At 46.5% G+C, this 15898-nt stretch overlaps 1 protein-coding gene across 3 annotated transcripts in view; it reads right to left on the reverse strand.

The window, feature by feature from the left end:
- LOC137424249 (uncharacterized) overlaps window positions 1-15898 on the reverse strand; it is a 201648-nt gene that overhangs the window by 112779 nt on the left and 72971 nt on the right. For 2 of the 3 annotated variants that reach the window (XM_078775971.1, XM_078775972.1), the window contains exon 7: window positions 12930-13106. In XM_078775971.1, the coding sequence (XP_078632097.1) occupies window positions 12930-13106 (177 nt within the window). The remainder of the gene's footprint in view (window positions 1-12929; window positions 13107-15898) is intronic. The other variant, XM_078775969.1, reaches the window with a different exon arrangement.

Consider the following 15898-nt stretch of genomic DNA (forward strand, 5'->3'; position numbering starts at 1 on the left):
GAGAATCAGGTTAATAAGAAACGTCTTCCCTGTGCCTCCAGGCGCGTCAATGAAAATCATTGATGACTGATTCGTGCGGATGTTGCTATTCGCGTCCATAGACGTGAGGTGTGATTCGTTGTCCGCGTCCGTAGCGCCGTCGGAGGGTTGATACGACATTATTCCTGCAAATAGTATTGTGTTTGTGCTATGGTTTTGCCGATCATCAAATGACAAATAAATTACATTGTGAAAATTAAAGATTTCAAATAAACCTATTTAAAGTGTATGCGCATATAAATAATAAAACAAATCGAAGAAATATCTCTCGGTAATTTCCTGAAACATATTTTACTTCCGGGTAATAATGTTGAATGAAATGACGAAGATATATACTGTATGCCTGTTATTTTAGGCGGTGTATTTTCGTATATCAACGTGGCGCGATTTTTGAAATATATCTCTGCAATTTCCCGTGTGTGCGTGAATGTTCTCAATTATTTCTTTTACCGAGTCTAAAACCATCGATAAAAATGAAATTAGATGGCGACTTAGATTGAAGATAAAGGCGTGAAACAGACTCAATGGCCTTGAAGATACAAGCCTTTCAGAATTCATTTCGTTCTATAAACGGAAACTTTCATCGGATTTTCTTCCCGTTTTTTTTTCAACCGAGTCTAAAACTATGTTAGCGACTGTGAAAAACGAAATGATATATCGAATTTGATTTGAAATAAAACTGAGAGAGAGAGCAAGACACCACGGGCCTACAAAACGCCTCAAAGCTATGCGAGTTAATAAAATGGTGGATATTACTACTCTCTCAAAGGGGTAAGCCATGCCCCCGGACCGATCGAATGTTACATACAAACAAGCAAGATTTCAATTTTATATATATATATATATATATATATATATATATATATATATATATATATATATATATATATATATATATATATACAGTGGAACCTTGACTTACGAGTTTAATTCGTTCTGTGACCGAGCTCGTAACTCAAATTGCTCGTTTCTCAAATCAAATTTCCCCATTAAAATGCATTGAAATGCTATTAATCCGTTCCAGCCCGCCAAAAACCACACCAATTTTTTTTTAAATATACAGTATATATAAAAATATCTCGCGCTTTATATTTCACCTGTATGCAGCATACAAGTTGGCAGGATGGCCTGGACTGGAGGTACGCACACTTGACTCTAAAGTCTAAACTGTCCAGCCTGGGTTTGAATCCCGACCCAGCTATAACCTGTCATGGGTGAATCACAGGCAGGGTGATTCATCAATGTGTGTACCGCTAAACTGGGCGCCCTGTTTGCGTCCCATTAGTTGTTGGATGTTAAGGATCTCACCGTGTTTTCCACAAAGAGAAGGCGAGCTATCGCCGGCACTCTGAACAAGTTGACGGCAGAGATACTGTACTTGCACGGCAAGATAACCACGTGACCAGAACCCACCTGGTGGCGTAAACTCAAAATAACCAACATGCGAAAACAAAAATGCAGCGCTATACGACAGAGATACTGTACTTGCACGGCAAGATAACCACGTGACCAGAACCCACCTGGTGGCGTAAACTCAAAATAACCAACATGCGAAAACAAAAATGCAGCACTATACGACAGAGATACTGTACTTGCACGGCAAGATAACCACGTGACCAGAACCCACCTGGTGGCGTAAACTCAAAATAACCAACATGCAAAAACAAAAATGCAGCGCTATACGACAGAGATACTGTACTTGCACGGCAAGATAACCACGTGACCAGAACCCACCTGGTGGTGTAAACTCAAAATAACCAACATGCGAAAACAAAAATGCAGCGCTATACGACAGAGATACTGTACTTGCACGGCAAGATAACCACGTGACCAGAACCCACCTGGTGGCGTAAATTCAAAATAACCAACATGCGAAAACAAAAATGCAGCGCTATACGACAGAGATACTGTACTTGCACGGCAAGATAACCACGTGACCAGAACCCACCTGGTGGCGTAAACTCAAAATAACCAACATGCGAAAACAAAAATGCAGCGCTATACGACAGAGATACTGTACTTGCACGGCAAGATAACCACGTGACCAGAACCCACCTGGTGGCGTAAACTCAAAATAACCAACATGCGAAAACAAAAATGCAGCGCTATACGACAGAGATACTGTACTTGCACGGCAAGATAACCACGTGACCGGATGGCGAAAGCTCGTAACTCAGATCTCGGCTCGCATCTCAAAGCAATAAACCGCCCGAGCGACGGCTCGTATCTCGAAAAACTCGTAAGTTGGGGCACTCGTAAGTCAAGGTTCCACTGTATATATATTGTTACAGACACGACTTTGATGTTAAAGTGGGCCGAGCGGAATGGCCGTCGTGTCCGCACAAATTACCCGACTATACTCGACGTTGACGAAGTCGCGCGATGCTGGCTCAATAAGAAAAAGAAGACACCCGGCTGGATTACAATAACACAATACGACACCAGGGGTTCAGTTCTCAAGACCTCCGGAGGAGGTTATATTAAGGCGGAAGGTTAGATTACAACTACAAGAGGGACAGCATAGAAAGACAAGCACTTAGACACACTCTTATATTAACCCCGGACAGACGACAGACAAACGGGACAAGGCTGACTCACACGGGGGTTGATGAAAAGGACAGGCGGGTAGCGATGGCTCCAGGTGCACCTGGGCTCAAAGGTCAGAATCGACTCGGTCCGGTCCAGAGATGCGGGGAGGTCGCAGCGCTCGGATGGCGTCTTGTCTGCTCAAGCTGGGGGCGCATCTGACTCAGCGCTCGCAGGTGGCTTTCCTTCTCCAAGCTGGGTGCGCATCTGACTCAGCGCTCGCAGGTGGCTTTCCTTCTCCAAGCTGGGTGCGCATCTGACGTCACATCCGGCGCGGGGCCGCGTATATCCGGCGGGGAGTGACACGCCCTCGGCTCGTTAGCTCCGCCTCGTGGAATCGGCACGTTGCTTCTCATTGGGTGCGTGCGGGGGGGGTTTACCAGGCTCCGCCCTTGACGAGGAGCTGACAAGGAGCCCCTTCGTGGTACCCCGTGGAGCGCATGGTCTATGGCGCTAATCGAGCCGGTGTGAGGACGCATCCTCCCCCGCTCCGCCGCCATCTCCTCTGTTGTTGTTGTAATTGTTGGGGAAGAAGATGGAAGGAGGTATGGGAAAGGTCCTAAACTCACTACTGATGCCATATAATCACATTCTGGTGCAACGAAGAGTCATAATTAATGGAGACGAGGCCTTAACTGACATAGAATAAGAATAACTAGGAAGATGTCCGAAAGTTGTCTACGTGTGGTGCGGTGGACCTGGGCACGACATTTAATGGGGGAATAAGGGGAAGGTCGGCTCTACTGATTGTTATTTACATGCAATGGGACTAGGGAATGGGGGATCGGGGAAAGTTGGGGAGTATTGGAGAAAATAGGGGAATATTTACAAGCGGATATGGAGGCCAAATTCCATATTCGCAACATTGCACCCTTCTCTACCCTCGGGGCGTCCCGACCCGATAAATTTTTACCTACTTTAGTGTGGCACGCAATGTAGTTCCCTCTACTATTAACTCTACCCTGAGTGCGACAGTTTTACAGATATTCACAAATGAGTAAATATGTCCCCCTGCGACGTTGCACCCTTCTCCTCACAGAAACACACCCACAGGATAACCGAATCCGGAAAGAATTCTCAAACTAAACATACAGCCGGTAGGGAGCATTATTTACAAGACTACGCTGCTATTTACACTACGATCCAGGACCTGTTTTTGGAGGGACACATGCAGATGTTATGCATAGAGAGAGAGCGCGCTTGCCAACATCGATACACCAACCCACGAGTGCTCTGTGGCCGACGGCCTTTAATAACGTGCAGAGCACCCTTCCCGAGCATCAACAGCACCACCCCACCACCAATCGGTGCAGTCACCATTGTTCATTGGAATAAAAATAAATTCGACAACCCCTAACCCTGCAGGTGTCTCTTGCTCTTCTTGTGGTGCACTTGGTGTTAATTAACAGTGGTTCACCTTTATGGCATAGGTGCCACGTTGACCCATAGGTCCATCCCCGGGTGGTGCTTGGCCGCAAACGAACTGCGGTCCATTGTGGGTGGCCACAAACATTGCGGTCCATATGGTGTATCGATCCCGGCAGCAAACAGCGAAAGTGCAGGCCCACAACTGCGCAGCCAGCACCTCTCTCTCCTCTCTCTCTACCCCAAAGCCAGATCCTCGGAGGTGGGAGACAAAAGAAGAAACAAGTGAGTAAGGTGGTAAGGGCGCAAAAGTGCACGCAATGTAAGGTGATGCACACTGGGGGCACATGGGAACCAGGTGAGACAGGTACGTTCCTATCGTACGCCCCCCCCCCCACCAGGTAACCTACATGGCCCCTCCCTTACCCCTTACTGTATCCACACAACACAACACTACCCATAAACATCTACTTTACAAATCAACAAACATCCCTACTGTCTTCCCCGTTCCTCCCATATACCAAATTCGTCTTCTCTCCCTCCTAACCAATCAAATTTGCCATTTTCAACTCTCATCAAAATTTGCCATCTCCAACTCATCATCAGTCCCTCCTAGGGAGGGAGAGATGGAATCACTACAATGTCTCATCCACGTCGTGATGCGTCTCACAAATCCACACAGCGATTCATCTCCTGCAACAAAACAAAGAAAACACAGGTGTGGAGTCATCATCATCACCACAGGTAAGTGGCTGCGTATGGTGCGACAGGTTCTTCAATCCTAACTATTTCCTAAATGACTTTAACAACTTTACACTACCCGGGGTCTTTCTCCGGCCAAACCATTGGCCCCCTTACACTATGGGTTCTAAAAACCAATTCCCATTGGCCCGACTGTGGTGCGCTTCAATTTGGGGTCTCACTCCCCCGATTCATCTCCCGGTGCCCTCGCACAATTTCTGGGCTGCGGCGTGTACCTCTCCCAGTGGGTCTACCCACCTGCACACCTCCACCACTGCAGTTGCCTCCGAGCTTACCTGCTCCTTGCCCTAACCTAACTACCTGGGGAAGGCCCTCTGGCACTCTCCCCACTCGGTGCCCTCTCTGGCACTGGGCTGCCCGATCCACACCCGGGATCCTCAGGCACCCACTCACAACTACCGGCTCCCAGAGCCCACCTGCGGCCTCACCTGGCCGACATCCTCACAGTGGTGGAGTGCCCAACCAACTACACACACTAACAGGCTACACGCCCAGCCATTTCCACAACACTAATGCACCCATTCACAACACCATTCTGCAACCGCACCACAAGTGCCAATATCCAACCACAATTTACCTGTACCCTCTACCTAACACTTACACTACCCGCCCCGGGTATCCGTGATGGGGGTCCACTCTTCCCCCGTTCACACCTTCGCACCATGCACACCACTCCGTACCACTTACTCCAACTCTCTCCACACACCTGTACTTGCACACCTGTGCTCTCACACCTGGTGCCACCTGCACCCTTCTCTCCCCAAGCGCATTCGCGCTGATCCACAACACTCACTACTCATACACTACTCCACACACCTGTCCAGTTGCACACCTGTGCAATCACACCTGTTCAATCCTCACACACACAGCATCATCTCAGCTAACTACTCCCTTCTGAAACTTGCGCTTCCCAGTCGTCCCTTTAACTATTGCGCTCCCTCGTCATTATCATCCACACTAATCTACCTGCGTCCCCACTACAGGTATCAGTCACTAACTAATCTTAACGTTACCTAAGGTCATCTTCTCTAGATCCCTACACACAATATCCTAACCCACCCGGGCTAGTTTTCACTGCCATACACCCCATAAGCTATTGCTCCTTTGCCCCACACATGGGAAAGGTGGCAGGGATGCCCCCCCCTTACCCACCGGGCCCATCGCTCACTACCAATTTTGCACATCAAATTTCAACAAATTAAAAATTTGCCAATCATCTGCCAATCACTGTACCATTACCAATCATCACTCTGCCAATCCTTTGCCAATCATCAAATTTTGCTTTTCTCTAATTTTGGGTCCAAAACACTAACCTCATCACCCAGTCTACTCACTAATACCTCTCGGTGCGCCAATTCCTGTCCAAAGCCAGGCTTCGTAAAGCCAAGCCATGAATGCTGGTTGTTTTGTGCCAGCGGCTGAATGCGTCCGGCACTCGGTGCAGGGACGGGGGCTTACCCGGGCCGAGATCCCACGCATCACCTCGGCGCGGAGCCATCCAATGTCCCGATCTCGACCTGCCGGCACGTCTCAACAAAACGTGGTCGCCATAACGACCCTTCCTATCGGGCTGCCAGCTCCGCCTAGTGGAGCCTGGACGCGGCCGTTCAAAGCGAGGCCCGGCACGCACCGAGGGCCTGCTTCGGCTAAAAGTCGCTCTAACCTCTAACCCGTGTAACGTCGATGCTTCACCTGGACGCTTACACCCCGCAGCCCGTTCCTTGCTCACACATCCAGCTGTGCCCATGCTCCTCGTACCTTTCCTTACACACCCAGGTACACCCATTCCACTCACAGCCTTGGTCACACACCTGACCACCGAACACCTTGGCACACATTCGTTGGTCGCACACCTCACCAAAACACCTCTTCGCGCCCCCTCCTCGGTCACCTCCTCTGTGACAATCACAGGTGTGCTCTCATTCGCACACCCAACCACGTGCCTCACCACCAACTCCAGCGTGCATTCCCACTCACGCTCTACCATTCCAGGTGTGCATCCTTCCATCCCAGGTGTACATCCTCGCTCACCTGTCACAACTAACTCACGCTCCATGTCACTCTCACTACTTTCACCTCCATTCCTGACAGCGCACTCACCCTTACTCTTGACAGCACACTCTTTCCCCATGCACCTGTCCGTCACACACCTTTCTCGCGCACACTCTCCCGTTACACCCTCTGTAACACTCACCACAGGTGGACACTCTTCCTTACTTCTGACAGCGCACTCTTTCCTCATGCACCTGTCCGTCACACACCTTTCTCGCGCACACTCTCCCGTTACACCCTCTGTAACACTCACCACAGGTGGACACTCTTCCTTACTTCTGACAGCGCACTCTTTCCCCATGCACCTGTCCGTCACACACCTTTCTCGCGCACACTCTCCAGTTACACCCTCTGTAACACTCACCACAGGTGTGCATTCTTCCTTGCCTTTGACAGCGCACTCTTTCCCCATGCACCTGTCCGTCACACACCTTCCTCGTGCACACTCTCCCGTCACACCCTCTGTAACACTCACCACAGCACGCTTCCATGTGCTCCCTCGCACACGCGCTACGACCGACTCATTCTCGCCAACACCCTCACTCCTTGGCACACACTTTTTCCTCACACACCCCAGAGTCGGACTTTCTTGCACACCTGCATTTTCGCACACCAGACCTGTCGCACACTTCACCCACGGCCTCTCACGAACACCCGGGTCCATCTCGACCCCCAAGCTTCTTAAATCCCCTGGCGCATCATACGCACGACCATATTGGTCACCACTTACACCGGGTCCTCTTCCTCTTCGCTTCTCCTCCATCACCTGCGAATCCCTCATCCGGTTAATGAGCACATCATCACGATCCAAACACAGACTTTGGACCAATTCTTTTATCTCCTCTTTTATCTCTTTCTTATCCCCTCTCCGTCGCTTCTTAATTTCGCTCATCCCTTCTTCCACTTCTTCTAATTTGTGCTTCACCTCTTTTATTCCCCGGTACGTCTCCTCAAGCTCATCCTCTAAGGCTACCTTGACCGTTTCCAGGTGCGTCCTCACCTGCCGGTCCTTCGTCTCCATTACCTCTATCACCTCGTCCAACCTCGTTGTCAGTCCCTCACGTACCATCTGACATTCCCTCTTCGTCGCTATCAAGTCGTTTTTTATGTCGTTTTGTGTCGCTTTTAAACCTCCTAATACCGCAGTGTTCCTCTTTACCTGGTCCGTTAGTTCTTTTTGTCCCTCTGTTAGCTGCTCCACCTCCTGCGTCAGGACCTCTATGCCCCCTTGTAACTTTACAGTCCCCTTTCTCACCTCTTTCTCCATGCGCTCCTTACAGTGCCTCACCTCCTCGCGCACTCCTCCGACCTCCTCACTCACTCCTCTTCTGATCTCCTCTCCCATCACTTGCATCTCCTGCCCAGATGCCACCCTCATCTGCTCCATTTCCTCCCTGTGAGCATCCAGTTTGGTTTCTACCCCCATTCTGACCCCCTCTATCTGCTGCTCCATTTGTTTAACTTCCCTTTCCGCTTGGTCCCTCATGTCCCTCAATTTGCCTTCCATACTGTTTTCTAACCCCTCTAACCCATTTTTCACTCCCTCTATCTGATTCTCCTGGGCAGCCATTCTATTTTCTACCCCCTCTAACCCCTTTTGCATCCCTTCCATTTGATTCTCTTGAGCGGCCATTCTGTTTTCTACCCCCTCTAACCCCTTTTGCATCCCTTCCATTTGATTCTCTTGAGCGGCCATTCTGTTTTCTACCCCCGTTAAAACATTTTTCACTTCTTTTATCCCGTTGTCTAACCCCTCAAAATTATTGTCTAACTTCTCACTGGTACCCCTCGCTTCGTCCCTCATTACCCCCATTTGGTTTCCCATTACCCCCATTTGGCCCTCCATTCGCTCACCCAATCGCTCAATTTGGCTCCCCATACTCATCTGTACAGCTGCCTGTAGCTGCGCAATGAGGGCCTGTATGTCAATCGGCTGCATGTTAAAGCCCGTTGATACAGCGGGCTCGGCTACCGCGCGCTCTTGCGAGGCGCCATTTTGCGTGCCTGCTACCCTCGCTGTTTCGCTCTCCTCATGTCCCTCATTTTGGTCCTGGACCGACCCTGCTTCACTCTCCGCTACCGGACCCCAGCCGTCTTGATCCGCCATAGCGCGACTTGCAAAATTCGAGTTTCGTAAAACAAATCCAAATTTTTTTTTTTTTTCGTTATAATTTCGGCGAGCGCAGTAACCACGGGACCGCGCTCCGGCTCGATTTTGTCGAGCGCAGTACGCGCTCCGAACCGATTTTCCCTCCCAAAATTTGGGCCTAACTAATTTAGTCCCGGGTCCGAATCTCACTCCTCGACACCAATTGTTACAGACACGACTTTGATGTTAAAGTGGGCCGAGCGGAATGGCCGTCGTGTCCGCACAAATTACCCGACTATACTCGACGTTGACGAAGTCGCGCGATGCTGGCTCAATAAGAAAAAGAAGACACCCGGCTGGATTACAATAACACAATACGACACCAGGGGTTCAGTTCTCAAGACCTCCGGAGGAGGTTATATTAAGGCGGAAGGTTAGATTACAACTACAAGAGGGACAGCATAGAAAGACAAGCACTTAGACACACTCTTATATTAACCCCGGACAGACGACAGACAAACGGGACAAGGCTGACTCACACGGGGGTTGATGAAAAGGACAGGCGGGTAGCGATGGCTCCAGGTGCACCTGGGCTCAAAGGTCAGAATCGACTCGGTCCGGTCCAGAGATGCGGGGAGGTCGCAGCGCTCGGATGGCGTCTTGTCTGCTCAAGCTGGGGGCGCATCTGACTCAGCGCTCGCAGGTGGCTTTCCTTCTCCAAGCTGGGTGCGCATCTGACTCAGCGCTCGCAGGTGGCTTTCCTTCTCCAAGCTGGGTGCGCATCTGACGTCACATCCGGCGCGGGGCCGCGTATATCCGGCGGGGAGTGACACGCCCTCGGCTCGTTAGCTCCGCCTCGTGGAATCGGCACGTTGCTTCTCATTGGGTGCGTGCGGGGGGGTTTACCAGGCTCCGCCCTTGACGAGGAGCTGACAAGGAGCCCCTTCGTGGTAACCCCGTGGAGCGCATGGTCTATGGCGCTAATCGAGCCGGTGTGAGGACGCATCCTCCCCCGCTCCGCCGCCATCTCCTCTGTTGTTGTTGTAATTGTTGGGGAAGAAGATGGAAGGAGGTATGGGAAAGGTCCTAAACTCACTACTGATGCCATATAATCACATTCTGGTGCAACGAAGAGTCATAATTAATGGAGACGAGGCCTTAACTGACATAGAATAAGAATAACTAGGAAGATGTCCGAAAGTTGTCTACGTGTGGTGCGGTGGACCTGGGCACGACATTTAATGGGGGAATAAGGGGAAGGTCGGCTCTACTGATTGTTATTTACATGCAATGGGACTAGGGAATGGGGGATCGGGGAAAGTTGGGGAGTATTGGAGAAAATAGGGGAATATTTACAAGCGGATATGGAGGCCAAATTCCATATTCGCAACAATATATATATATATATATATACATATATATATATATATATATATATATATATATATATATATCTATATATATATCTATATATCTATATATATATATATCTATATATATATATATATATATCTATATATATATATATATATATATATATATATATATATATATATATATATATATATATATACATATACATATACATATATATATGTAAACTAATGTCAGTTGTGACCACAAAGGTCAACAGGTTTTGTGGAGTAATTCACTGGTACATCCGCAAAATCTTTGATATTCCAGTTCCAGAAAGCTCGTGGAAACGTGAACCAAAAGCGATAATTGAGAACAAAGAAGTAATGCTCACATATGACCTGATGATCCCATCGACCGTGGGCAAAGAAAGCAAAGCACTGCGACTGTATATTGTACTCGGGAATAAAAGAAAAAAAAGAAGAAAAAAAATGGATTGTTAATTTGGGGTTTTCAGTTCCCAGCAATTTTGACCTCAACAACACAGAAATCAAGCAAATGACCAAATACCAAGACCTCAATAATGAAGTAAAAGATCCTGTAATCTGAAGAGCGCCGATATTGAACTAGTGATTACTGGAGCAACGGGAAGGATGAAGAAGAAAGAACCTTGCAGATATATTTTAATCATCCCCGTGAATATTAATAAAAATGAACTGCAGTTGGAAGCTGTCCGGGGCTCAGTGACGATATTGAAAAGAGCCCTCAGAAGAAAACTTTGTGAAGAACAAAACTTCACAGCTTGGTCCTTTAATTGTGAACCCCCACCTCCTCCACTCCCTCTTACTGAAATGGACATGGATGCTCCGAGACCAGGAAGGACTCCATTCCTCCTGATACCCGCATATAGCGATATCAACCAATACACACCTGACCACCTCTTGTACATAATTAGATCTTGAAAAGTTAAAATATATATATGATTTGCCGTTTCTTTGACGACTGTGAGCCTTATTCCAAATCCCTCTTGACCGACATCATAACTCAAAGTCACGCCTCCATATCAAAATCTTTACATTATTGCTTGCAGGCAGTCTATGATACGAGAACCAATACTCCCCCATCAGCACAATTACCACAATAAAGTACAACACAAAAATCAACATTTAACTCATATTTCAACAAATGTAAACACAATGATGGAGTCAGTGTAGTTTTGCTGTACTCAAAGGTTGAGGCTGCGCTATTGCCGACAAGATATCCAAAATAACTGCGTAGCGGGCAATGTGCTATAAAACTTTAAAGGGTACATTCAATAGTGTGTAATTAATAGACGTAGTCACGGTGCAACCGACGTTCAAAAGGTACGTAATTGAGACATATATTGTCACGTGGATGGACCGAGGCTTCACTCACGACTTCACTGTTTTTCTTTTTTATTATATTCATGCACAGGAAGAAAGGTAGGGGTTAAAGAAAAAAAAGGACTGGACAGGAAGATGATAGAAGAAAGAGATAGGTGGGTTGGAAATTGTGGAGAAAAGGAGAACGGAAGAGAAGGATCAGCAAGGGGTAAGTAGATTGCGTAGCCGTGTATAAATAACCGCATAGCGGGCAATGTGCTATAAAACTTTAAAGGGTACATTCAATAGTGTGTAATTAACAGACGTAGTCACGGTGCAACCGACGTTCAAAAGGTACGTAATTGAGACATATATTGACATATATGTCCATATAGACATACATTGGAATCTCCCGCGATGACGCTATCTCCGAGGGCCTTTCACTTACTCACCGCAGGCAGTTGGTGGTCTTTCCGTCTTCTACCGACTCCTCTCCGGCCTTGCTCCCCCAGCTCTCTCTGGGCTCTGTCCCCCAAATATTCCTACAGGTCGCACAAGATCTGCCTGCAACCCTCTTATGGTTAAACTGCCAAAATCAAGACTCTCTGCTCACCTTCACTCCTTCATTCCTCTTTTCTCCCACCTCTGGAACAAACTCCCTCACTCTCTTCAATCCCACTCCTCCCTCCAGGTCTTTAAAACAGCTGTTCACCACCATCTCTCATCTTCCCCCATCCAAAACCTTGATCTTTTCTACCCCTGCTAATTTCACCCCAAATCCACTTTTTTCCTGGAAGTCCTTGGTGTCCTTGTGTTTTATACTTCTCCCACCCCCCTCCCTCTTCCCACGCCTCCTCCCCCCAAGCCCTCTCCCTCCCACACATCTCCCGATGTCCCTACTCTCAAATGTTGTGTTTGTGTACTTCCTCTTCTCTCCCCATCTTGTCTACTGCTCCCTCTTTTTATATATTTTGTTTGTCTGTTTGGTTTATTTTTTTTTGTGATAAATTTTAGCTCTTTCACGAGCCTCGATACAGTATACAAAAAAAAAAAAAAAAAAAAATTGTATATGGGGAAAGGGGGCGAGGAGGGGAGGATGGTGGCAAAGGACCTAATTCTGCTATAGTTTCTTATGTAATCGACAGATGAATCCTAATATTTCCTTTTAAAATTTGGGTGTCCTTTTTTTACTGTTTGCACACTAACATTTTACAGATGCAGAGAGAACAATCACTATCAAATGGACACGATGTTGTGAAACAAAGGAAAGTGATCAATTTTAAAGAACTTCAACCTCTGTATGAAAAACAAAATGGTGACAAGGCATACGTGAGTGGCACCTCGAGACGCTTGTGCTCTGCAATGAGGATCGAGTATTCCTTTAGGGCAGCGGCTGTTGCAGCTTCAGCTTTGCGGCGATGTACTCGAACCTTGCGTCCTGCTCGAGCACCCCTGTCACCTGGTGTCTGACCAGCCTCAAAAGAGGAAATGGAGGCCCGTTGAGCCACATGAGTGTTCTGTTGGTTGGTTATACAAGTCAGTGAAGACAAATCGGGAATGAGAGTACATCCAGGCATATGCCGTATGTATGTATGTATGTATGTATATTTATATATATAAATATATATGTAAACTAGATTGGCTCAGCTCGCTCCGCTCGCCTCACCATGCGTCGTTACTGAGGATCGGCCTTCTTTTAGCTGAGGATAATGACTGTACCTGAGTTGCTGTGTTGTCATGATTTACACCAATCAAAATACAAACAATTGTTTTGCACAAATCTATTTGTAGTGTTTGTGATATTACATTTTTATAAGCAATTTAGGTTGAAGATTTAGGTTGAAAAAATATATATAATTGAAAAAAGAACCCCTCAGCACATACATACGGGAGGGGTAGGTGCAGACTGGAGGTTTGGGACGATTACACCTCACCTCCACGTAATTCAAAACACCTCACCTCCACGTAATTCAAAACACCTCACCTCCACGTAATTTAAAACACCTCACCCCCATGTAATTTAAAATACCTCACCCCACCTAATTTAAAACACCTCACCTCCACGTAATTTAAAACACCTCACCCCCATGTAATTTAAAATACCTCACCCCACCTAATTTAAAACACCTCACCTCCACGTAATTTAAAACACCTCACCCCCACCTAATTTAAAACACCTCACCACCAAGTAATTTAAAACACCTCACCCCCACGTAATTTAAAACACCTCACCCCCACCAAATTTAAAACACCTCACCCCAACCAAATTTAAAACACCTCACCCCCACCAAATTTAAAACACCTCACCCCCACCAAATTTAAACACCTCACCCCCACCAAATTTAAAACACCTTACCACCACGTAATTCAAAACACCACCGCCACGTAATTCACAACACCTCACCACCACATAATTTAAAACACTTCACCACCACGTGATTCAAAACACCTCACCACCACATAATTCAAAACACCTAACCACCATGTAATTCAAAACACCTCACCACCACATAATTTAAAACACCTCACCACCACAATAATTCAAAACACCTTACCACCATGTAATTCAAAACACCTCACCACCAAGTAATTCAAAACACCTCATCACCAACTAATTCAAAACACCTCACCACCACATAATTAAAAACACCTCACCACCAAGTAATTCAAAACACCTCACCAGCACGTAATTAAAAAAACACCTCACCACCACATGATTTAAAAACACCTTACCACCACATCATTTAAAAACACCTCACCACCACATAATTCAAAATACCTCACCACCATGCGATTCAAAACCACCACCATGTTATTAAAAACACTTCACATCCATGGAAACAAAAGTTTCAGGGAGTAGTTCAGTGACAACAGACACTGCCCAGACATGTAGATATATAGATAAATGACTGTACCTGAGTTGCTGTTTTGACATTGTTTACACCAATCATAATTCAAACAATCATAATGCACAAATGTATTTGTAATATACGTGATATTACATCTTATAAACAATTGAAGTTGAAAACTGAAGTTGAAAAAAAAAAATATTTTCCCCAAAAAAGTTCCCCCAAAAATTTAAAAATAGGAAATTTTTTCAAAAAAAAAAAATACCCTTAAGACATACCGACGGGAGAGATAGGTGCATACCAGAAGTTTGGTACGATTTCACAAAAGTTTGAGGGAGTAGTTCAGTGACAACACAACACAACACGACACGACACAGATATATATATATATATATATATATATATATATATATATATATATATATATATATATCACAGACTTGGCATTTAATATGGAATATTTTTTTTGTGGGGGTGAACTTACTTTTCAAGATGTCTTAGAACCAAAAGTTCATTGGAATTATGTTGAAATTATTCTAGATTTTGTTAATGTGACCTTTAAAAGAAACAAAAACCACATTTGACATTTTGAAACAAATAAATTGATCCTTGAAAGTGATGTAAACTGATATCGAACTCAATTCGTGGACAGTACTGTGTTAAACTTCTGTACGTTTTCCAGAAGTATCTCTTTATTTTGCACATTAGCCAAAAAATTTTTTAACAAAAACAAAAGTTAAATTACGACTGGGATTACGGACAGTAAAATTACAGTTCAGTACTTCATGTAACCCCCACGAGCATTCAGGAGAGCAGGTACATGTTGAGGCATGCTGTTCACGAGATTTGCCAAGGTTTGGACAGGAATCGCTTGCCATGCAGTGACAATAGCCTGCTGCAATTCACGCACAGAGGTCGGCTGCTGGTCCAAGTGGTCGATTTGACGCGTTAATTATGCCCACAAGTTCTCTATCGGATTCATATCCGGGGACATGGCAGGCCACTCCATATGCTCTACACCACAGTCAGCAAGAAAGTGTTGGATCATGCGAGCACGACGAGGCCGTGCATTGTCATCTTGGAAGACAAAGTTTCCTCGAAAGGCTGCACGAGCAAATGGAAGCAATGTTTCTTCCAGAATGGCCCTGTACTTGAACTGGTTCAGGTTTCCATTCAGAACAACCAGGTCAGTTTTGCCCCCTGCATGAAAAGCAGCCCAAACGGTCACCCCACCACCTCCAGCTTGGACTCTTGGCACTATACAATCTTTGTTGTAGGCTTCATGCACTTGTCTGCACACTCGGACGCGGCCATCTTGACGATAGACCAGAAATCTAGACTCGTCACTGAAGATCACGTGATTCCAGTGTCCTGTCTGCCATTGACGGTGCTCTCTGGCCCACTGCAATCGGCGCTGGCGGTGTTGTCTGGTCAGGCGTGGCTTTCTCAGGGGATGCCTG

This window comes from Myxine glutinosa, chromosome 1 (assembly GCF_964187855.1).
Source record: "Myxine glutinosa chromosome 1, kmMyxGlut1.1, whole genome shotgun sequence".
Classification (NCBI taxonomy): domain Eukaryota; kingdom Metazoa; phylum Chordata; class Myxini; order Myxiniformes; family Myxinidae; genus Myxine; species Myxine glutinosa.